Genomic DNA, 23,515 nt, shown 5'->3' with positions numbered 1-23,515 from the left:
TGCAAAGAAAAGCTAGCAGCAATCTTTCAAATCCTTGGAGACAGCAGCGCTGCCTACACCCCTCAGAGGCAGCCAGGTCATAGTAATGGCCAAGATGACTCCTTGCAAACCCGGCCAGGGGTCAGTATATTTGCAACAATCTCGAGCTCTGTGCTTGGCTGGAGCATTGCCCTCCTCCTCTCGCAGAGTGTACACGTGGTACCTACCTGCCCCGCCGCAGGACTGCACTGGTTTTGTCCCCCTTGTTCCTTCACTGCAAGCTCCAGCCCTGGGGGAGCAGGGGGCACCCAGACCATGGCTGACGCTGCCTCTTGCCCTCTGCTCAGCACAACACCAGCTCCCAGCCTCCTTGCATCACCCTTTTTGCTTCTTTCCATGACCCCCACCATGGTGACAGTGTGGGGCCCAGTTAAGTATTCACAGCTAAAGTCTAATCCCTCCAGCTATATTTAAAACCCCATCCTCATTCCAGTCCTTTGTACCCAAATGTGGAACAAAGGATAAGCCATCCTTCCCCCAAACACCCCTGCACAGAGGGGCTGCTCTCAACTCCAGCACTGACCCCACAAACTTCTTGGCATGACAAATGCCCTTAACAAAAGGCACCAGCCCTGTCCCCCAGCACAGCAGCCATGGGGACAGCGCAGCAGAGCTAGCAGTCCCCTCACACTGGGCATTGGCCCCCAGCTGTACAGGTGGCTGCTTCACCTCTGGTGTATCCTCCCTGTGCCCTGTACTTCAGCCCGCTTTTCCCTTCTGCATTGTATTTGCTGCCACAGGAGTGCAGTGCTCCTGCTGAGCACGGAGGGCAGGGCTCTCCCCTTTTCTGCTGCGAGGAGGGGAATGCGAGAGCAAGGTATAAATATCCACTGAGATTAGCGCTTGCACAGCACTCTGCCCTGGGAGAAAGTGTTGAGTGTCACTCACAGCCCACATTCCCTTTCTCTCTGGTCCCCAGCTGCCCCTCCTGTTTCCAGCCCTGGGTTCACAATCTCCGCAGCCAGCGCTTTCATTTCATTCCTCTCTCCACCCCTGTTCTCTCTTGAAAGAGAGAAAATAATAGAGCCTTTGTTGTGTTGTTGCGGCGCAGGCACCAAGCAAGGAACCGCATGGGGGTAAGGGGCTGCTGGGCACAGCCGCCTGCCTGGATTATGGCATTCCTGCGCCTTCGGCTCCAGGGAAGTCAATCCTGCACCCCACGGCATGTAAAGGGACTCTGGGCTTGCTGACATCCACACAAAAAAAGCCACCAAACAAAAAAAAAAATCCTCCACACCCACACTCCTGACTTTCCCCACTTTTATGTAAATATTAATAGGTCCTCAAGTTCGGTTTCTGTACAGATATATACAAATAGGAAATAGTTTCATATTTACACCATTAAGTTAATTAGGCTCTATAAAAAGGGAACAGCTTTCCAAATTAGTGTCATATGTACAGTCATCAGAGGTAAGCTCACGTCCTTGGCGCGGTCACATTGACAGTGTAATGTACACTAACCATTACCCCTGGTCCCACAGGCAATCGGCATGAGTGTTATGAGCAAAAGGATCCCGCTCCAGGCTTTTCTGCTCTCCGGGACCCAGCAGGGAGTAGTGCTTCTTTCTCATGAGGCACACAAGTACCACAGGGTCAATTCGTGTAATGTACACTACCAGCACTCTGTGGATCCCGTGGAAGGCACAAGACCGGCACAGATCTCCTGTTCGAGTTGGTGGATACTCTGTACAGCTTCTCTCAGGTGCTCCTCAACGCGCACACCTACAGCGGCATGATGCTGGTCCAGCCTCCAAGGGGCCGAGTCCTTCAGAGAGTCCCGGTGTGAGCAGACGGACCCAGCCCGGGGTCACACGATGCTGGCCAGTTCTGTGTTGTCTGACTCCAAGCTGCTGTTGCTGTCCTCCCTGGGGGCAAAGTGTTGGGGAGGAGGTACAGAGTGAGCCATGGAGCAAGCCCTGCCCTCCAGGCAGACCTCTGCCTTGGAGCACAGCAGCCTCTGAAGGGTTTGAGAGGGACGTCACTGCCTTGCACAGTCCCCAAACAAGTTTTCTTTAGCAACTGGGGCGGGTTCCCTGTTGATCTCAAAGGATTCACGCCATTTCTTTGGAAGTCGGGATTGGAAAAATAAGCCAGCCCTTCCCTCACCCCACCACCCACGTGTGCTGGAGGATTCCTGGACAAGTCACAGTGTGTCCCAACCTGTCTGGGCCTGATCCTGCCTCCACACACCCTGCTGGCATGCCATTCTTGCTACCTCCATAGCGCAAGTTGACACTCACCTTAAGTCCTGCAGGGCTTTCTTGTTTTTCCTCCGCTTCTCCTCATCAATGGGGTACAGCTTGAACAGGAGCAGGCCCAGCAGGATCAGCACCACAGGCACAGCCGACACCAGCATCTTCAGGGTGACGTTCACCTCACTAGGCTGGGAGCAACCTCGGGTTTGGTACCCTGCAAAGCTGTGGACAGAAAGGGACCTTCAGGCAAGGGAAACTGAGTTTGTAGGAGACAAACCTGTCCCTGCAGGTAGAGTTTTGTGGAGCCACAACTGGATTTAGACACACACACACCCCCCCCCACCTTCCTCCCAGCCCTTGGGAAGCAGAGATGCTGGATGTGGAGGCACCAAACTGGCCTCCCTCTTCCTCAGCTCCCACACAAAAACTCACTCTAAGCTGAGTGTGGAGATGCCCAGGGAGACCCCAGAGGTGAACTTGGTGAAGAAGACGTAGAAGGAGAAGAAGATTGCTTCATGGCCATGGGAGTCAGGGTGCTGCAGCTTGAAGTCATCTATGACGTCTGGGAGCATGGACCTGTGCAGAGAGCAGAATGGTGAACACTAGGACAGAGCCAAGAAAGCATCTCCTCTCCCCGCTGAGAGGATTTCCCTCCAAAAGCCCTGGAAGCACCTCAGCCAGTTCTCGGGGTGCAGTGCCAAGAGCACCAGGACCTCACGCTCACCAGGGCAGGAGGAAGGCAGCTGCCACGCTGATCCCAGCTGCAACGGCCACGACGTAGGTGACGATGATGTTACTGTCCAGGACAGCCACCATGATGAGGAAGGGGATGGCAGACTGGAGAGGGGGCAGAAACCAGGTTGCGTCAGCAGTGTCTGACCCACCCAGACTCTTGGCCTTTCCCCTTCCCTCCCATGCATGCCAGCCCTCCAACGGCAGGGACAGCTGGGGAAGCAGCAGTGCAGCCTTCGTCCCAGAGCCCTGTAGTAGCCATTTCCACTGGCCTTGGCCGCATCCGTGACAGCACAAATAGCAGGACGAGGGACAGGCACCAGATCAGCAGCACCAGCCCCATGCCCAGCTCCAGCCCCTCTCAGGGGGACACAGCTCTGCTCACCCCATGTGGGAAACACCATCCTCACGTGCATGTCTGTACTCAAGGGGACTCACTCACCGAGATGCCCACATAGACAGCCGTCTTCTTGCCAAAGCGGGTAAGGAACCACTGCCAGAAGGGAATGGTCAAGGTGGCCGAGAGCTATGGGGACAGAAGGGGGTCATGGTGTCACTTGCTGACCAGCCTTTTCTCTGGGGGAAAAGTTCTTCCTAGCAAGGAGCAGCTCCTGGGCACAGCCTCACTCATCACATTTCCAACACCTCTGATTTCCACACACTCCCAGGGATGGCACAGAGCCACCCTGCCTGCTCTTGCCCTCACCCCATCCCTCACCTGCCTCCACTCCCAGGAAGGGGAGCTTGCAATTGGAGCAGGTGCGTGGGGCCACCTCCTCCCCGCGTGGAGAGCACCGTGGTACCCAGCACCACCATCCTCAGGGCACCCGGCAGATGCCAGCACACTTGCCCAGAGGGAGGACCTGACTCGATCCTCGGTGTGGGAAGGGATTTAATCTCATCATTGCTGCCTGCACACAGTGTGGCCAAGAGCCAGGCTCTGTGGGGACCTTGGCATCTTGGACCTCTCTGCCCCATCAAACAGGGAGGGTGAGAAGGGCTCCCAGGGATGAGGCAAGCTGGAAAGGTCTCTCAAGGAGCTGTTTTGCTCCATCCTCCTGGCAGTAAACACTGAGATCCTTTTCTCCAGGCGGGGAGGAAGGGAGATATGTAGCAGGATTTGGACAAAAGGCCCCCACGGCTCCTGGTCTCCCCCATCTCTGGCCGCCTTCACGTGGGAACAAAGGCCTCGCTGTTCCTGCCAACTCACCCGGCCTTTGCAGGACGTTTGGCAGCTCCCTTCTCTCTTCCCTCCTCCCAGGGGACCTTCGGTCACTGTCCCCATGGTGGCCTATCACAGCCCCACTGCCTCCCTCCACTCAGCCCATGGAACACCCATCCCATGTCAGCTCCTGGGGAGCACCTAGGGGATCCCATAGCGTGTGTCCCACCACAGTCCCAGCCCTGAGGGGTTCCAGGACAGAGCTGTACGCACCATGATGGCCAGGAGGATGTTCTGGAACGCATTGCGGAAGCCCAGGGTGTAGGTGCAGAAGAGGGCAAAGTTGCCCTCCAGCAGCTGCAGAGGAGATAGACAGCAGTTAGGGGGAAACAGGCACCCCAGCCACCCTGGAGGGATGTGCTCCTCCTCACAACGCTGTGCCCAAAGCACAAGCAGGGGAAGAAAGCAGCTATTCACCAACCCATCCAAGGGCACGAGGCCACATCCTTCCTCTCTGCCTGGGGCAGGTCCGGCTCATTGATCTGCCACCTCACATGCTCGCAGCCCACCAGAATCCTATTTGGGCTCTACTCTGCTTGTCCCCCAACCATCTCCAAGCTGTGCTGCTGCCGTTCCCTCTCCCCCATCCTCCAAACCTGGCTGTGCTTACCATGAAGGCCAGCGAGGTGAAGAGGAAGCCGGCAATGAGCTTGATATAGGCACCATGGTTCATCACCAGCTTCAGCCCCCGGAAGAAGGAGACAGGCTCATCTGACTGGAGCTCAGAGGACTCTGGGGAGGACAGCAAATCAGCCCATTGTTAGACCCACTGAAACAGCACCCTTGGGTGCAAGGGGTGCGCTCCCTCATGTCTGCTGCTGAGCACCCTGCCCAAGCCCCTGCCCACCTACAGCATTCCACCCCAAGGGAGTAATGCCTGCGGAGTCCTCCCTGCCCTCACCCGGGGGTCCCTCAGCCCCATAGAGGGGAGAGGATAGCCTGGCTAATTCAGCCAGGATAAGAGCTGAATTGCAGATCTGGTTGCAAAGCAGAGGGAGGGAACAACAAGCTACTGGACTTTGGATATCACCTCACCCCAGGATGCCCTAGTTGGCACTAGCAAACTTGGCCAGACAAAACTATGCAAGATAACATTTATCTCTGACAGTGCAGAGCAGAGAGCTAAGTCCTCATGGCTGTGCTGCAACGGACCCTAGAGAAGATGCTCTGGCCTCCTGCCCACAGCATTGCCCTTTGGCAGTGCCTTCCCCAGAGCCCCATACCCAGCCCTCAGCTCTACCTGCCCCTCTCCCCTGGTGCTCAGCCATGCTTCTGGGGGGACCCTGGCAGGAGCCACAGCTTTTCCATTAGTCCAGAGTATTCCAGCATGTCTCAAGCCTCACCTCTCTTCTCCTGCACTCCCACTGATAGGATCACAGCACAGAGGATGTAGAGTCCCCCAATGACCCCTGCAGCGATCATGTAGGCATTTCTCTGTGCAAGAGAAGAGGGAGTGGTGAGGGAGGGGGCTTATCCCAGGAGCCAGCCCAGTCAAAAAGGCAAGGAGAATATGGCGGGGGCTGCCAGCAGTTCCCCCAAGCAGGTTCCCCCAGCTTACTGTGTCTGTGAGCGAGCCGGTGTCATGGGTCATGTTTAGCTCCTCCATGGCCACTGAGGAGTTGGGCTTGCCAATGAAGACGGGGCTCTCAATGCAGGGAGTAATCACCTTGCCCACGATCTGGCCCTGGATGGCAGTACCTAGCACAGTGCCCAGCACTTCCACCGTCATACCTGGAGGGAGAAGCCAGCAGGACTGAGCAAAGCTGTTGGGCACCCAGCGCAAAATCCTTCTCCACGGCAAAGCCTCCCCAGCTGAAATTCCTTGCCCTTCAGCAGGGGAAGTGAGCCAGTCCAGCTCTCCTACAGCTCCCTCCAAATCACCAAGTGATAAAGCCACAGGGAAGGAGAGTGTCTGCTGGGGAAACTGAGGCAGGGAGTGAGGCCAAGACTTGGTCATGCTGCTCCCACTGCTGTATGACAGAGCAGGGGGAAAGACTTGGGAGCTCAGATTCCCCCATCATCTGCTCCAGGCTCTTGGCCGTAACCAGGACCACCTCCCACTGGACTAGACAAGGATGTCTGCAGGAGGAACTGGGGAATAGGAATGGGAAGAGCTGGACCAGCTGCACTTCAAGCCCTAAATGATGCTGATCACACACTGTCCTTGGGATGGGGTGTGATCAAATAAATGAGCCCTTCCAGCAGTGCATCTGGAGGAGGATCATGCCCCAGCAAGAGCTGCCATAAAGGAGCTGAGCACTGGCTGCCCCCCAGCCATGGCAAGGAAGGGAAGGAAATACTCTTACGGTAGGCAGTGGCCGAGTCCCGCTCGCTCTGCTCCCTGCTGATGAACATGGTCAGCGCCGAGTAGGGCACGTGGAAGCACTGCAACATCATGAGGAGAATTAGCTCAGGGATGGGAACCTGCCCCTCTGTGTAGCTCAGTGAGGTGAAGGCAGGACTTAATTCTCTCCATCCCTCACCCACTGGCCCTGCTGTGTGCAGAGCCCAGCTCACCGTCACAAGGGTCTGGAAGATGCAGTAGAAGATGAGATACCACATCACTTGGCCTCTGGAGATGTCTGGCACAAACCAGATAAGAAAGTAGGAGATGACAGCAAACGGGGTGGAGAAGATGATCCTTTGGGAGAACACCAGTGTTAGCTCACAGGTATGCAGCACTGGGTAACTGCACACACACACACACACACACACAGAGCTCTCCCCACTGCCACGCATCCAGTGGGGCTCAGGCATCTGATTTTGGGGGGTCCTGAGCTGCCCTGGGGCAGCCCACCCTGCTCCAACACTTTGACAGGAGGTCAAAGGAGGTGGTTGCCACAAGGTGATTGAAACCATGCTGAAGGCAGCAGCTCAGGTCTCACAGGGGTGGAAAGACCTGACTCAAGACTTCCACGGAAAAGCTTTATTTGCAAAAACAGGCATCCCTGCATCAATGGAAGAGACTGATCTGCTGCTGCCTTCAGCTTCCGCCCCTCCCCCAGGCAGCACTGCTGCATGTTCAGAGGGATGTAATCACCTCTCTCATCCCAGCAAGGGCTGGGGAGCAGCCAGGCAGCACAGCCCCATGGGCCCAGCAGCCAAACACCTCTCACCAGCTTGGCTCTGCTGCCAGCCCCCGCTGAGCCCTGGGCACCTCTGTTCCACTGGCAGGGATGGGGCAAGCCACCACCAGCAGCAGGCTGGCTCCTTCTTAAGGGACACAGGATGCAAAGCGTAACAGAAGATCAGAGAGCATTGCTCAAGTGTTGGGCCTTGGAAGCAGTCCCAGCAGGACTGGCCAGCAAGGGTGATCACATCGGGAACCCACCCAGAGCATCGCTCCACTTCACCTAGCAGATGTCATAACCCTTGTCCTGCTGCAGCCCAGACAGTGAACAGCTCTACCCTGCACCAGCAGCCTGAGGACAGCACAAGCACCCAGGTACCCCCATCACTCAGGAGGGCATGGGAGGAATTCCTCCTCCTTAAGGGAAGTGAACCAGGTGTTGTGGTTGCATCCACATCTGTTTGGAGATTTGCAAGCACCCTGCACTCCACAAACAACTGGACAGAGGCTGCGTCCTGGAATGAAGCCAGCAGAACCAGACACAGGACAAAGCCATGAGCGACCAGGGCTGCCCCCTCTGCTGCTCCACTGCCAGGGTACAGCGAGATCTTTCCATCCGGGCTGACGTACAGGATGCAAAGTTTAAATTTAAAGGGGAGTGGGGGGAAGAGCAAGAAACCAAATCTCCATGGATGGAGAGCCGGCAGAGGCATTGCACAGGACCCAACACATGCACATTTTTCCATGCGCACGTCACCCAGCGGGGAGAGGAAGGGGGCGAGCCGCCTCCAGCCAGTCCTCTCCTGCGTGCTTATCACCACACGCATACGTGGAGCCAAGGGAAATTTTGAATGAGTCACTGCAGCCACACGGCGGGAACCACGTCACGCTCACTGCGGGTGCCAGCGCATGCACAGTAGATGTGCCAATCCCCCATGGGTCCACTCCAGCACTGGGGCCAGGATGCTGAAATCCCAGCCAGGGCTGACCAGCAGCTCCTGGCAGCGTCAGAGTGACTGCAAGTTACCCCTGACCGAGGCGAGGTGATTAAGAAGTTCGCTCAGAGGAGGAGGAGGAGGAAGCCATGACGCGCTCGCCTGCTCATTGGCCACGGCGCGATGGTGTGTTCCTTTGTGCCACGGCCCAGCAGTTAACCGTTTGCAAACGGCTGCTGCCCCGGAGAAGGTCAAAGCCGAAGCTCTACAGTCACCAACACATCAAGGAAAAGTTTTGTCACCAGGAAGGCTGGGATGTTTGAGGAAATGGGAACCTGCTCAGGGCTGGGGACAGAACAGGGTCCCCGAGGCTGGGGGAGAGGAGGAGGCAGCCAATGGATGAGCTGCTGGGACAAAACACGCCAAAAAGTTTCAGAAAGAAAGAGCTGAAAGGGAGAGAGGTGATGGCCCTCTGGGAAGGTCTCCTCTCCCTTCCGAGGGGCCGGAGCAGCCCTGAGCTTTGGGCTGGAGACACCAGCAGCCGGCTGGGCCTCAGCCTTGCAGATCAGACTCTTCAGAGCCCAGCAGAAACTTTGGACAATAAACCCTTACACACAGCAGGGTTACACAGGGTCACATCACGGGTATGGAGGGTTTAGGGTCAGGCAGCAGCCTCTGAGGCCAACCCAATCCACGTCCTGCAGCACCTGCAGCTCCTGGCTTTGCACACAGGGAAACTGAGGCAGCAGCAAGCAGCTCTGCAGCCACACCAGCCTGGGGCTGTGCAGCCCCACACAGCCAGCCCCGCTGTGACCCACGAACCCCGAGTTTGGTAGGTTTAAACTCAGCTTGACTCCATCCAAATTGGACTCAGCCGGTTGCCCTTGAGCCATGTACAATAGCAGCAAACTCCTCACAGCCGGCTGCCTCGGCACTGTGAGGGGCCCAGCGCAAATCAAAAGCTCTGGCTAATTTTAACAAAGTGGGAGCCATTTGGAGGAATGCAGCAGCTCCATCCCCACCCCCTGCCTCGAGGATGTGAGATTACAGAGAACGGAGCCGCGGCGGCCATGGGAACACGCATGGCTATCCCACACAGCCCTGCCTGCACACCCAGGCGGCTCTGCGCAGGCAGCCCTACTCTAATCTCCAGACCCCAGACTCTGCCACACATGCGGCTGCAGAGAAGCTATTTCAGGCCGTGCATGGAGCCTGGCTTTAGTGACAGCCGACTGCCACTGCCCAGAGCTATTCCAGGAAAGCCCAGAAGCAGAGGGTATAATCTGCGGGGGAAAGGACTTGCGTCCCTCTAATTCCACTCCCTCCATGCCCACCCCCTTTGCTGCATTGTATTTCAGCCGTCCTGCAGGTGCCCAGGACGTGGGTTATTTTAGCGCGGGACATGCCACCATGTCCACACTTAGGCATTACCACCCTGCAACGCTGTGTCCTGCACACAGGGCAAGTGTTTACAGACGTCCTAAGTCTGCCCTGGGTGCAAGCAGAAGTCCTTTGGGGCTTTGCAAACCCTGTCACATCTGTTCCAACTCCCTTTGGCACCCCTTTGCTCAGCACCCTTCTCCCAAGGGCAGCAGAAGCACCCACATGCGGACACTCAGATCCATGATAGCTGTTTTCCTGCCAGAAGAGCATCCTCATGACTGTCAGCTGGTACCCCACCACGTCCCGTCCCCCCCCATTCCTCTTCCCTATGGGTGTGATGCCATCTGCTCTGCTGGCAACGTGGCCCTGCCACCGGCCAGAGCTCAGCAACCACCACAGGAACAAAGTCCAGCATCGGAGCATGGCATCAGGGCAGATCTCAGGGAGACTGGAGCTGCTGCAAGCACAGTGACATGAAGGACAGCTGGGCCCAGCTCGTACAGGGATGGCTTGAGACCAGTCAGAGTAACAGACACAGACTTGAAGCTGCAGCTGTTGGCAGCACTGTGGGCTTTTTTGGGTGCTTGGCACCTCACCTGGGTGAGACAGGGTGTCAGCACGTCCTGCCCTGCAAACCTCACGCCCAGGGACACCCAAAGCTGACTGGAAACGCTGTGACACATCAGGCAGGGATGCAGGGTGATACAAGTGGCTCTTACCAGGGCATCAGGCGGCCAAAGCGAGTCCATGATGTTTTGCTGATAAAGAAGCCCACCATGGGGTCTGTGATGGCATCCCAGGCTCGCCCCACAAACAGGATGATGGAGGCATAGAAAGGGTCCAGCTGCAGGAAAAAACCTCATGTCAGGACACACAAACCCCCATGCCCCTGACTGCCCTTCCAGAGCTCCACAAGACCTTCCCAAACGTACTGTAGCCCCGCTGCCGTTTGGGAGCATGGATGCATCCCTCAGCCTCTCCCCCTCGTTCAGTGGGATTTGAGGCATGGTGACCCAGTCTGTCCCAGCACTACCCCACCGTGCTCCCTCCACACCAAACTCCTGCCGTCTTGGAGCAGATCTCCCCCAAACCCACCCCACAGCCAGCACAAAGATGCCCGACGGACACTTCTCTCTCCCCATTTCACACTGACCCAGAACGCTGCTGGTTCGTGGGGCAGATCCCACGTCCCATGGGCCACACACCGCAAGCCCGTTTCACAGCCAGAGGCACGAAGTGGCCACACAGCTCCACCCGTGGGGCCGGCCTGGTGGAAACCCACAGCCTTCGGACCGACTTCCACGCAGGGCCGTGACTCCTCGTGACCGACACACGCTCCCCTGTACCCCCCCCCCCCCGCTCCCGGCCGTACCTGCGCCACGTCCAGGAGGTAGATCTGGAGGAAGAAGCCGAGCGCGCAGCCCGTGATCTGGTAGGGGGCCCCCCCGACGGCGTAGCACAGCTTGCTGCACACCGACAGCCGCTCCCGGCTCTCCTGCAACCGCGCCGGGCGTTAGCGCCGCCGGGAAGGGCCCCCCGACCCGTCCCGTCCTCCCCCCATCCCACCCCACCCCACCCCGACCGACACCCCCCTCCGCGCCCGGAGCTCACCCTGCGGCGGGGCTGGCGGCAGGCAGGCGGCAGGAGCCCCCCGGCCCGGACCCGCTCCGCGCCGCCGCCCCCGGCCATGCCGTGCGCGATGAATGGGGCCGCGCTGCCGCCCGCGCGGGCCTTGTACCGGCAGCGCCCCGCCCCGCCCGCTCCGCACCCCCGCCCCCGCCTCCCGGGGGCCTGCTGCTCCTCCTCCTCCTCCTCCTTCTCTTCCTCCTTCTCCTCCTGCCCCGGCCCTTCTCCCAGCCCCGAGCCCCTTCCCTCCATCCTCCCCGCCTCCGGCCCCATCCTTCTTCCACGTATCCTCATCCCTCAGCCCTCCATCCCCATCCCTCCATTCCCCATCCCTCCATTCCCCCATCCCTCCATTCCCCCATCCCTCAAGCCCTATCCCTCATTCCCCATCCCTCATCCTCTATCTCTCATCCCCCATCCCTCCATCCCCATCCATCCCCCATCCCCCACACCCCTACTCCATCCCTTCCCTCCATCCCTTCCCTTTCTGTATCCCCCCATCCCTCCATCCCACCACCCCTCCCAGGTGCCCCCATTGATGGCAGAGGCTGAGTGAACACTGCATTGCCCTACAAGGGGACAGAGCTGGCAGAGGCTCCATCAGCCTCCCTGTCCCATGGGTGCCCAGTCAGTGAGGGCACTGGAGACCCTCAGTGCCAGCCCCCCCCAGCATCAGCTCCCATGGTCCCTGGCTGCTGCACAACAGCTTCAGCAGGCAACAGTGGCTCCGAGGCCTCAGCATCTCTCCCTGTGCCACCTGCAGTGTCCCCTGTGGCAGATGGCCAGGTGGACATTGATCCCAGCACCTCTCAGCTGTGCTGGGTGCTGTTTGCCCACCGGCAGACACACGTACACCTGTGCCAGTGCCGTGTCACCACAGTGACAGCCGTCAACTGCTTGGCTCAGGCCACCAAGGTTCAAAGATTGCCCTGAGATGTGCCGCAAGATGGGGCTGCATAGCGGGGCCGAGCAAGCGGGGCCAGCGTGGCACCCAGTGCCATCACCTGATTGCCACTTGGAGCTGGACTTGGAGCTGCTTTTATGTGGGCACAGGGATGGGCAGCTGTCACCGAGCAGGGATATGGGATGCAGCAGAGCCTGAGCAGGCACTGGAGATGAGTGGGGCGGGTGGCCCCTGGCATGAAGCAGTGGCACAGCAGCTCTGGGCACTCCCTGGTTTTGGGAGCACTGAGCCAGTGTCACCATTTATTCATGGTTTCCTGCCCCTTGCACAATGTGTGCAGTGGGTTGGTTCCCTCTGTGCTGCCACGTGTCACAGCCCTGCGCCCGGCCCTGCTGGGTGTGCAGGGATGCCACCCATCAGGGACGGGGACCCATGTGAGGCTTCAGGCTGTTCAAATTTGTTCAGTGACACAAAATACCTTGAAGCAAGAGGGGAGCGAGGCATGGGCAACACCACTCACTCAGCCAGTTTGGGAGAGACCTGCCTTGGGCTCCTCACCCTGCTGTGCTGTGCTGGCTCGGGTGCATCTGGCACTGGGCGGCCCCAGGACAGACACCCTGGTGCAAGCTGGAAGTCCCCCAGCACCCCTCGGGAGAAAGTAGCCTCATATCAGGAATGAGCTTGTGCCTACGTCTGCTGGCACACTTGTGCCATGAGTTGGCTGGGGTCCACCATCCCTGAGCATCAGAGCTCGGGAGATTGGGATGAGCATTGTGACCCAGTGCTGAAATGAGCAGCATGAACAGTTTAAGGGGTCTTGGGATTGGGGCTTAAGGGGTCTCAGTTTCGGGGTCTGTGTGGGTGGCCAAGAGGCGTGTGTGGCCATACCATGTGGCTGTTGCCAACTCGCTGCTGGCTCTGGGTGCTGATACGGAGCAGAGGTCCCTGGACATCCTCTTGCTGGGGATGACCGTGTCCCTTGGCAAACATCGGTGCAGCTGCTGGGGACATCCACGCAGGTTTGAGTCCCTGTCTGGGCCCAGTCCTGCACCATCCCCAAAGCACAGATTTGGGTATCCCAAAGCACTCTGCTCCCTGGCACACGTAACCAGGAGTCTGCTGGGGAGACATGTTTGGGTCAATACCCTCCAGACTCAGTGCGGGGCCCCTGCTCTGTGCCACAGTTTCCCTCTCCACAGAGAACATCTCTTGCATGGGAGCAGAGGGGACTTCCATGGTGGCATGTGCCTGCCCTGGAGGGACCAGGCTCCCCAGAGATGGGATAATCTTGTCCTCAGCTCACCATTGTGTTTGGCCCCAGCACTATTGCTCTGCTCCCTTTATCCCAGGGGCTCCTCCACTCCTGATGCTTTTGGCATTCCTGTCCTTGAGCAAAGCACTGAGAAACTGCCTCCTGGGCAAACGAGGCTTTAGGAGAACAATGAGCCACCCTTTGTGCTGGAGATTGTGCAGGAAGACTGCAGATAGGTGTAGCCCTGCTTTACATATGAAGTAGAAGTAGAAAGACCAGGAATTCCTTGGATTAGGAGGATTTTCACCCCCAAGTCTGGTATTGCACAATTTCCGGTGGGGGGATTTTAGACCCTCCCAAGGAGATGCTCTGGGGGATCCTCACAGCAATAAATGAGCTGCCAAGGGTTGATTCCAGTGGGGATGTCGGTGCAGCAGCTTCCACCAGGTTTGGGGTCCCCAGGGACCCCAGGAGGCTGGGTCTGGGGCTGGACCACTCACAGGATCACCCTTGGCACCAGGACCAGTCCAGTGTGATGGTCTTGCAGGCAAGACCAGAGGTCGAATACTCCTCTGATGATGATGCTACACCATCCCAGCCTCTACATCCCTGAGCTGGGGACACCGTCGGGCTTCAGGGATGACTCTTCAGCGGCTGGGACCCAAATGCTGACCCTGGGGACATGGTTCAGCCCTGGGGACAGGGATAGGGAAGGGGGCTACTCCAGTGGATGATGGCTCTGCCATCCTACCTGCCACCCACACTCCCTGCTGTCACAGATCTGGAACAGCTCAGAGCAGGAACTGAGCAAGCGTGAGCGCACCTGAAACCAGACAGCCCTGCCAGGCTGGGCCAGCCAGGACGGGGAGGATGGGCTTGGGAGCAAACAGCAGTGAGTGGGTCCCAGATCTGTTGGAGGGCTGTGGGCCAGCATTGGTGTGGCTCCTCAGCTTGGAGACAGCCCTGCCCACACACTGCAGAGCTTCTCCAGGGCTCAGGGCATCTCCTGGCATCAGGCAGGGTGTGCCAGGGGCAGAATGGGTCCAGAGGGGCTGAAGAGGCAGCAGGGATGGAGCCAATAGTGCATTTTTCCTCCCCCTTCTCTGGACTTCACTGCCTGCTAAATTCAGAGCGGGTGGCTGCACCCCCAGGGAGTCAGGACTGGTGTGACCCCTGTGAGCGCTGTCCCCTGCCCCATACAGCCAGCAGTATTTTGCGGTGGTCCTGTACCCCTCAGGGACTTGGGCAGGTGTTTTGCAAGGGCCCCGCCAGTCCCCGTGGCCACTGTCCGACAGCTTCATGGGGACAAAGGGGACACATTGCATGGCAGCACGCAGCAGCCGCCCTGTACTGCCCACACCTCTCCTGCATGGCACCCTGGAGAGTGTGTCACAAAGCTGAGGGGGATGAGACGGGGCCAGGATGTGTTGGCATGGGGATTCACAGTCTCTGCTGTCCCTGGGGACCTGGGACCCCCATGGGGACAGCTGGGTGGCTCGGAGGGTGCTGCTGCAGCAGGATGGGGACAGTCGGAGGCAGAGCCCAGCTCAGGGTGCCCCCAAGACACCTGTCAGACTCGAGGTGACTGACCGCTGTGGGGAAGCGCTTTAAGGCTGGAGCTTCAAAGTCCAGCCCTGCTGTCAGTGGGGATCCAAAGGGCACAGGGGGCCAGGAACTGCCTTGCGTCATGTTCCGGAGCCGTGCCAACTGCCAGCCGGGCCAGGGCAGCTCCTGCGGAGCTGTGCCAATGCCGGGGGCACGTGCTCAGTGCTGGCCATGGAGTTGTGCCAGCGCCCTGCAACTGGGGGGCACAGTGAGGTGCCAGCCTGGCCAGCGGGTGTCCCCCAGCCCTGTCACCCACAGTGCCGCAGCCCCCGGGGGCACTTACCCACCCATCCCTGTTTGCACTGCCAGTTCCAGCCCTGGTAGCAAGAGGCTCTCAGGTCCTGTTTGCCGAGCGCCTGGAGAGGTTGGGATGAAAGGGCTGCACGGCCCCTCCAGCCCTCTCCAGAGGTGCTTTCACACCTTCAAAGCATCCGCAGCCCCTTGAAGGCAGGATGAGCTCCTGCCTCACCCTGGGAAAAGCCAGAGAGATCCCCAGGCCAGCAGGGAGGGGGAAGTAGACGTGGCCAAGAGCTATAGGTTGTAGGAGCCTTTGCTCCTGTGCCCACAGGATGTGTTGGTGTTGGAGCAGGCAGTCTGGGGCAGTGCCAGCTGTGTCCCCAGCTACGATCCCCTGTCCCTGCAAGCCTCCACAGAACAAGTCTGCAGCAGCTCAGCCCCTGCCCTTAATGTTGACAGAGTAATTTTGTTTCCTAAAGAGAAAGCGAGGGCTTCACCCACACTTCCCGGGGAGGGTGAAGGGCTGGGAGCAGCCCTGGGGTGGAAGAAGCCCAGCTGGGGACACCCTGGGGACAAACCCAGGGCTCCCAAACTGGCTGGGGACTGGGGCCAATGCTGAGACAGGAGCATGAAGGAAACATCAGCCTGGGCTCCCTGGGGCTGTGTGGGTCTCGGGGCTGCTGCCCCAGCCAGGCAGGCATGCAGGCAGGATTGGGGTGCTCAGGGTTGCTCTGGGTAGGCCAGGAGGGCATGTAGGGTGCTGTGGCCATTGTGGGGACCCCATGGCACCTTTATGGCTGGGAAACCACAGGACCAGACCCAGGACCTTCCTGCTGCACTGACCCCCATGCATGAGGCTGGCAAAGCTTTGCAAGCTCAGCTTCACCCCATGCCAGCAAGGAAAGGGCCGGAGCAGTCCTGGGGCATCCCACATGCTTGGGACCCTGGGACAGCCGCCAGCCCAGTGTTTGCTGTCAGCCCTGCTCCTCTCCCTCCTTTGTCCCCTCTGCCAGCTCGACAATGGGGAAACTGAGGCACGGAGCTGTGCGCGGCAAGCAGCGCCGTCTCCCCTTGGCTCTCCCCTCCGGGTCTCTACCCCAGCTCAGCTGAGCGGGACCGCGGGTGCCCGGTGGGGTGTGTGTCTCCCCGTCCCCGCTGCCGCACAGACGGTGGTTCCCGGTGGTTCCCCGGTCCCCGGCCGTGCCCGAGCCCCAGCAGGTGGCGCCCCGCGCCCGCCGGTGGCGGCGGCCGGAGCCCGGGGCCGAGGGGGGGTCGGGGGGGGGCCGCGCTGGACGGCACTGGGCAGCGCTGGGATGTGCTGGTTCATGCGGGGTTGTGCTGGGCTGTCCTCATCCATGCTGGGCTGTGCTGGTCCGTGCAGGATCATGCTGGGCTGTGCCAGGAAGAGCTGGATTGTGCTGGGCTGCAGTGGGCTGTACTGGGAAGCAGTGGGCTGTTCTGGGCTGTGCTGGTCCATGAAGGACCGTACAGGGCTGTGCTGTGCTGGGCTATGCTGGTCGCTGAACTGGGCTTGATTGCTCCCTGCAGGGCTGGTCCTGCAGCCCAGAGACCCAGCCCCCTGATTTCCAGTACCACCGGACGGGGCAGACCCCGTGGCCCCGACCGCACTCGGTGGCAATAGGAGGGTGCTGGGGCTGAAGGGGGTTAGCGGACGCTGTTAGGGGGGAATCTGCTCGTCCCAGATGAATGCCTCACCATGTTTTCACAGTGTTTATTGCCGTTCCTAGAAAGACCTTGGCAGTGGAAAGATGCAGCATCGCACTGCACTCTCATGGATCCCCGAGAACATGGCCTCTCTCTGGACCCCCAGGCTGAATGTGCTGGGTGCTGCATGGGCAAAGCCAAGTTTGGGCAGCAACGATGGGGCAAAGTGCTGGTGGTGGGAGCTGTGTGTGTGAGAACCACTCTGCTGTGCCCTAGGCCATCCTTGGCTTCCCTCTGGCCCGTTGCTCCTGGCTTCACTGGCAGCTCCCAGCCCCTCCTTGGGGTGACAGCACTGCAGCGTCCATGCTGCTGGCGAGCACGTCCCCAGGAGGCAACTGGTGTCTGTGCACGGCCCTTCCTCTGTGCACAGACTGAGTTCCTCGTGTGCACTTGGAAAGTAAAGCACCATGTCCCTCAGTGCTGGTTTTCTGGTGTTCCCGCCGCCCCTTCTTATTTTAGGTGCCTCTTTGCTGAGTTGGTGGCTTTCGGAGGGGCGAACCTCCCATTTGGGTTCACAAGGCCTTTGGTGGCTGTGGGGACACCTCCATAGGAACATCCTGGGCAGGACACAAACACTGTGACCCCGTGGCTGCCCATGAGCAGAGCTGCTCGCCTGCCTGTGCTTCAAGGAACAGCTGTGCAGCAGCGACGGGTCACTGTGGCAGAGGGCGGTGATGCTGCCCTGGTGTGGGTTCAGGAGCCCAATGGGACGTAGGGGGGATGCCAAGACCAGGGGGCGGTGTGGGGGTGTGGATGGGAAAGGGCACCCAGGGGTGATCTCCAACAGCAGGCAATGCCTCCCTGTGACTTGTCCCCACTTCTCCAGTTTGCTTTGCCACTGCGCTCAGCTGAATGTCCCCAGGCTAGCGGCACAGCTGTGCTTGGCCTGGGTGTCCCCAGTCAAAATCTTCCTTGCAGGAGTCCCTCCTTAGCGCCTGCAGAGGGGGGGGTCCCCCAAACCCTGACCTTTCTGGAGGTTGGCATTGGGAGCTGGTGGAACACTGTGGGGGGCAGCGAGGGTCCCCAGCACACGGGGTGGCCACTGGTTAATAGCCCCGTTAGCATCCCCGTTAGCAGGACCGGGGAACCCTGCGGGGGGGGGGGGGGGCCGCGGCATTCCTCCCACCGTGCCCCGGGGGCGGGGAAAAGAGCATGGCCCCGCCCTCTATGCAAATCACAGCTCGGCGATTGGCGGGCGGGCGGGGCCGGGCGCTGCAGACAGGCTATAAGAGCGGGGGGGAAACAATGCACCCGCGGTCCCGGCTCGGTGGCTGGTCCGCCGCGTCCTGCAGCACTGGGCGAGGTGGGCGTACGGGGAGCGGGAGCTGCCCCCCTTCCTCCATGGGGCTGGGGACGCCCCTTTCCTGATCGGGCGGGAGGTGCCCCCCCTTTTTTTTTTTCCTGCCTTCCCCCCCCCGAGCTGCTTTTGCCTCACCCCCTCCCACGCAGAGATGGAGTTTGACTCGTACCAACACTACTTCTACGACCACGACGCCCAGGAGGATTTCCACCGCTCCACGGCACCGAGCGAGGACATCTGGAAGAAGTTCGAGCTGGTCCCCACGCCCCCCCTCTCCCCCCTGGGTATCCCCGGGGAGAAAGCCTGCTGCTCGGGGGCGGAGGAGCGCTCCGGCTGGCTCTCCCGCTACTGCCTGGCCGGGGAAGAGCCGGAGTATCTCATAGGGACGGGGGAGATTTTCGGGAACCTGAGCGCTTTCATCCTCAAGGATTGCATGTGGAGTGGGTTTTCAGCCCGGGAGAGACTGGAGAAGGCGATGACAGAGAAACTTTCCACGGGCACGCAGAGGTCCACCCCCCACAAACCCTCCTTCGCCCAGGATTTTGGGTTCAGCAGCTCGGTGAGCGAGTGCGTGGATCCTGCTGCCGTCTTCCTTTGCCCGCTAGCCGAGAGCAAGATCCCCGCATCCTCGGGATCCGAGGGCCAAAGCGATTCCGGTAAGGGCGCTCCGCCGCCGAGGTGCGGGCTGGCCCCGGCCAGCCACCCTCCAGCCTCGCTGCAGCCCGCGGGGAGCCCGGCGTGGAGGACACGCGTGTCCACACATGTGCGTGCCGGGAGCCTCCCAGCCAGGCAGCGCCTTTGTTGCGACTCCAAGCAAGCCCCGGTCCCGGCCTCACGAATAAAACGGGCTTGGCTGCTCCCCTTCCCACGGGGCTTCTGCTCGGGAAAACCCTGCCCTTCAGAAGAGTGCGTGGGGCTCCCCCCCGGCCGCTGCGTGGGTCTCTGGTGGCCCCTCTCGCTCGTCCCGACCCCGCGGGAGCCTCACTGGCAGGTTGGTGAGGGGCAAGTTTGCAGCTCACCGTGGAAAGTTTGGGGTTTTTTTAAGCTTTGTAGCGTGCTCTGCTGCCGGTTCATAACATCGGCTGCTTCCCCTGTCCCCCACGCTCGCAAGGCCCACCCGGGACGGGCTTTCCTCGGGACAAAAGGCAGGATATCCCTTGGGGCCGGCAGGTTGCGGAGTAGTGGCCGCGTCCCCCGAGGCGGTGGCTCCGTGGGATGGGCAGGAACATCCCGCATCAGTTGTGGCGCGTCCCAGACCACCCCCGGGGCACGTCTGCTTGTCCCGCGTGGGAGGGGGGGCGTGTTTACACGGGGGGTCGGGCTGGGCAGCGGGTGCCTCTGAAACCCACCAGCCAAGAGCAAGGTGGTGCCGACCTTCCCGCATCTCGGGCCGTGACCACGCATTTTCGGTCCCCGTTTACAAACGCCCCCCCCGGGGGGGGGGCTCCCCAAACCGATCCGCCCCGTAGCCCCGGCGGGGGCCGTACGCTGTTTCCCACGCTCCCACAGAAGCCGGGCTGACTCGGCCGCCGTGGAACCGCTGACGCGGCCCCCCGCGGTGCCTTGACCCCGTTAATAAATCTGCCGGTGGCACCGACCTGCGCCGGTGAGTCACGGTGCGGGACGGGGACTTAATGCCATTAGGAGCCCGGGGACGGTAAGCAGGTCGCGGGCGTAAGAGGCTTAACCCAAATTGGTGGTGGGGCTGGCTGGGTGGGGGGAGGCGCGGGGGTTCCGGTGCTGGTGGGGTCCCGGGCTCGGTCCCGGTCCGGATCCGGCCGCGCCACGTGGGCGCCGAACAAAAAGCAACAGATTGCAAACAATGAGAGGGGCCGCGCTGATGGACGGGGGCGGGGACCAATGGGATGGTGTGGCAGTCGGTCGGTCCCGCCACGCAGCCAATGGGCGGCTGGAGGGGCGGGGCCCCGCGGTCCAACTGTTATTAATAAGCGGCGGGGGGGTGTGTGTGTACACACGTGGCTGAGACCGGTCGGGTTGTGACACTGATGAGCGCGGCCGTCGGCCTGTGTGGGAGCAGCGAGTGTTCCCCCCCAGCAGCAGGGTGACTTTGGCTTGCTGGGCAGAGCCCCCAGAGCCTGGGGAGTGGCTGGGGTGTCAGTTGGGGGCCACAAGCAGGAGGATGTCCTGGAGCCCAGCTCCTGGCCACCACTGGCCCTGTCACGGGAGAGGGGCAGGCCTCCGCCCAAGATCCTGGTGGGGATTTGACCATCTTGGGTGACATTTAGTGAGTGGCTGTATTTTCTCCTGAAGTCTTAAGGAAAAAAAAAGTGGAAGTGCATTCCTAAAAGGAGAGTGACTGCAATCGGGGGGGGGGGGGAAGGGGAAAACTGGGGCCAGTTTTCTGCCTCTATGCTTTGCTGGGGTAGGACAAGCTGCAGTGACAACAGGCAGGGTGTTTTGGGTCCACTTATGATTTACTTGGGTCTCGCTGTTCACAGTTCTGATAACCTTCCCCTGCGGACTCCTGGGCTTGGGATGACTTCAAAGTTCACCGAGTCTATTGGAGGGACCCCTTCACCTCTCCCTCCCCCCCTGCACCGTGGGGGATTGTCCTCTCTGTCCCCAGGAAGCCTGGGCTGAATGGGGTTTATCACTTGTGAAAAGTAACAAGTCACCGAAGTGGGGAAGCTGCAGCAAGGGGAACAAAGGGCAGCTCTGCCCCCGAGTCTCTCATTTACAATTCCAATGGGCCATGAAAGCTCAGACCAGGATGAACTTTGGAGTTAGGCTGTTCCAGGTCCCCAGCATCCTGCTGCTCCTGTCCCCTCCCTGAGCAAGTGTTTCTTGCCTGATGATTCTTTATTCCGGACACATGTTGCTCCTGGTGCAGAAGTGAGGCAGAAGTAAAGCCCTATCCCAATTTCAGGGGACTAGGCACATGAATGTGGAGGGAAAGCTCCTTCCTGTGCGATGGTATTGGAAAAGCATTTAAATCACGTGATCCCTTCTGGAGGTCACGGAGCGGCTTTGCAGTTCATGAGCAAACTTTTGTGGGATGGCAGCAGGGAGATCGTCTTCGGGCTGTGGGGACCCCTGGCAGGGTAACAAGGGGTGATTGGGGGATCCCAGCTGATGGTGACTTTTTTCTCTCTCTGTGTCTGTTTTGAGCAGAAGGCGAGGAGATTGACGTGGTGACAGTGGAGAAGAGACAGTCGCTCAGCCTGAGGAAGCCGGTTACCATCACGCTGCGCGCTGACCCTTTGGACCCCTGTATGAAACGCTTCCACATCTCTGTCCACCAGCAGCAGCACAACTATGCTGCCCGCTCGCCACCGGATGCCTGTGCCCTGCCAGAGCCACCCCAGCAGGATGAGGACGAGCCACCGAGCGCTGCAGAGCCAGCCCCTGCCATCACGCTGCCAGAGCCTTGCTTGCCGAAACCTGGCAGCAGCCCCAGCTCTGACAGCGAGGATGTGGCCAAGAGGAAAAACCACAACTATCTGGAACGCAAGCGGCGCAACGACCTGCGTTCACGCTTCCTGGCCCTGCGGGACCAGGTGCCTGGGCTTGCCAGCTGCCCCAAGACACCCAAAGTGGTGATTCTGAGCAAATCCTCTGAGTACCTGCAGTCGCTCATCAGTGCTGAGAGGAGGATGGCAGCTGAGAAGCGGCAGCTGCGGCTGCGGCAGACCCAACTGCTCAAACGGATTGCTCACCTCAAGGGACACTAGCACCCAATGTGCCCCCTATCCTGGTCACCATGACCCCCTGGCTCCCTCTCAATTTGCACATTTTTTAATTTTTTTTGGTTGTTTGTTGAACTGTTGGCCCCAGGGGACTGGAGCATGTGGTGGTGGCTGCAGGAATGGAGCCACAGTGGAGGGCTTCTCCATGGCGTTGCCTGCCTTGGGCTGGCTTCTTGGCACCGGGTGTTGCACAATTTCCCATTGTCCGTCCATCCCCCTCGTGAAGCTTTCTTGAGTGACTGCTTCGAATCGTGAGCTCAACTCCATTCCCCCTCCCCAACAGCACCTGCACCCCTCTCTGCCGTTTGCCACTGACAGTATCGCTGAGAGCTGCCCCTGGGTGTCCACCTCACCCTAAAAATCCCAAACAACTGTGGTCTGCTTTGGCTCAGGGAAGCAGGCGGAGGCAGATAAGGAGAGCCCAGCACGGGGCTCGTCTCTGGATGGATCTCCATGGAGATGGTGACAGCAGGATATCTCTCTCACCAGGGTTAACAGCACCCCGTGGGTGATCCCCTTGCTCGGCTGGGCTGTACCTCACTTTCTTACCACTTCATGCAGTAGCTTGTCTTGGATTTCATGTTCTAGAAACTGCTGCTGTAACTGCAAGTCTTATACTGGAGGCTGTGTTTTTATACTGTATTTTTGTACCACTTTTTGAGAAGTATTGGTAAAGAGTTTGCTTTTTTATATATATATAAATGTTTTTTTGGAGGGAGGGTTCCTGCTGCAGGGGAGGGCTCAGTCCTGCTGCACTTTAGGGAGATCAGGAAGGGGCTGGCTCCTGCTGGACCCTTGAGCTGAGTCCTTGTGGAGGCCAGTTCACCCCTTGCAGCTCTCCAAACCACCCATTTGCAATAACAGGGGATTTTTTTCCCCTTCCCCACCCTCGTGAGCATCCCTGTGACCCCCTTTCCCACCCTCACCAGCAGCCGCTTAAAATCCCCAGTGAAGCTTTGGGCTTTGCAGGGAGCCTGGCTGGAGGCAGGAGGTTGGGTGCGGGGGGGGGGCAGGGGGGGCTGTGCTGCCTTCGAGGCTTCCCCCCACCTGTGCCATCCTGCTGCCCAACCTGTGGTGGGGTATGTGGGTGGCAGAGTCCCCTGTCCCCTCCCAGGTGTGCTGGCAGTGGTGGCCCTGCAGGATGGCACCCTTGAGGTCCCTGCTGAGAACTGTTAGAGTTAACACTGTGGTCGGATTTAGCACTTTCTTCATTACCTCACACTTCATAAATAAATATGTTTGCAACAGCCTGGGCTGGCTTTTTCTGTGCAGACAGCTGTGGGTTTCCATGCATTGTGCCATGATGCTCCTGGGGGGGCTGCTGTGTTTGGGGTGTCTTGGCTGCTCATGGGCACGACAGAAATTAATACATTTTGCACCAGGGCTTGGCTGCCTCCCTGTCAGTGAGACTGAGCTCTTTGTCCTGGCTTTCTCCCAGTGATGGAAACAGAAGTGGTCACAGCGGTGGGGCCGGGGAAATGAATCACCTGGATTATTTTTCCTCCTTTTAAGTGGCTTTATTGGCAAGGAGGGGTGGAGAGCCTACACTAGGCACAGAGAAGGCTTTGGTGTAACTGTAAACC

At 59.5% G+C, this 23,515-nt stretch overlaps 2 protein-coding genes across 2 annotated transcripts; one reads left to right on the top strand and one right to left on the bottom strand.

The window, feature by feature from the left end:
* Positions 1 to 1,285: 1,285 nt before the first annotated feature.
* Positions 1,286 to 11,316, bottom strand: MFSD2A (MFSD2 lysolipid transporter A, lysophospholipid). Its single transcript, XM_075773872.1, has 14 exons — positions 11,188 to 11,316; positions 10,949 to 11,071; positions 10,296 to 10,420; positions 6,706 to 6,829; positions 6,495 to 6,573; positions 5,747 to 5,919; positions 5,532 to 5,622; positions 4,799 to 4,920; positions 4,402 to 4,485; positions 3,409 to 3,492; positions 2,959 to 3,071; positions 2,667 to 2,810; positions 2,280 to 2,456; positions 1,286 to 1,904 (listed from the first exon to the last, which is right to left on the bottom strand). The coding sequence occupies exons 1-14, from the start codon at positions 11,263 to 11,265 to the stop codon at positions 1,847 to 1,849; spliced, it is 1,575 nt and encodes a 524-aa protein (XP_075629987.1). The 5' UTR covers positions 11,266 to 11,316; the 3' UTR covers positions 1,286 to 1,846.
* Positions 11,317 to 18,340: 7,024 nt separating this feature from the next.
* On the top strand, positions 18,341 to 23,169 carry MYCL (MYCL proto-oncogene, bHLH transcription factor). Its single transcript, XM_075774062.1, has 2 exons — positions 18,341 to 18,881; positions 21,358 to 23,169. The coding sequence occupies exons 1-2, from the start codon at positions 18,377 to 18,379 to the stop codon at positions 21,915 to 21,917; spliced, it is 1,065 nt and encodes a 354-aa protein (XP_075630177.1). The 5' UTR covers positions 18,341 to 18,376; the 3' UTR covers positions 21,918 to 23,169.
* The last annotated feature ends 346 nt before the right edge of the window (positions 23,170 to 23,515 follow it).

This window comes from Balearica regulorum, chromosome 22 (genome assembly GCF_011004875.1).
Source record: "Balearica regulorum gibbericeps isolate bBalReg1 chromosome 22, bBalReg1.pri, whole genome shotgun sequence".
In the NCBI taxonomy this organism is placed as follows: domain Eukaryota; kingdom Metazoa; phylum Chordata; class Aves; order Gruiformes; family Gruidae; genus Balearica; species Balearica regulorum.
Note: the sequence above shows the minus strand (reverse complement) of the source record. Positions and strands in the feature narration are given on the sequence as shown.

Coding starts and splice junctions, on each gene's coding strand:
- MYCL (XM_075774062.1), top strand. CDS start 18,377: ATGGAGTTTGACTCGTACCAACACTACTTCTACGACCACGACGCCCAG. Junction 18,882..21,357: donor CGAGGGCCAAAGCGATTCCG/GTAAGGGCGCTC, acceptor TGTTTTGAGCAG/AAGGCGAGGAGATTGACGTG.
- MFSD2A (XM_075773872.1), bottom strand. CDS start 11,265: ATGGCCGGGGGCGGCGGCGCGGAGCGGGTCCGGGCCGGGGGGCTCCTG. Junction 5,623..5,746: donor CCGGCTCGCTCACAGACACA/GTAAGCTGGGGG, acceptor TCTCTTGCACAG/AGAAATGCCTACATGATCGC. Junction 3,493..4,401: donor ACATCCTCCTGGCCATCATG/GTGCGTACAGCT, acceptor CTGTCCCCATAG/CTCTCGGCCACCTTGACCAT.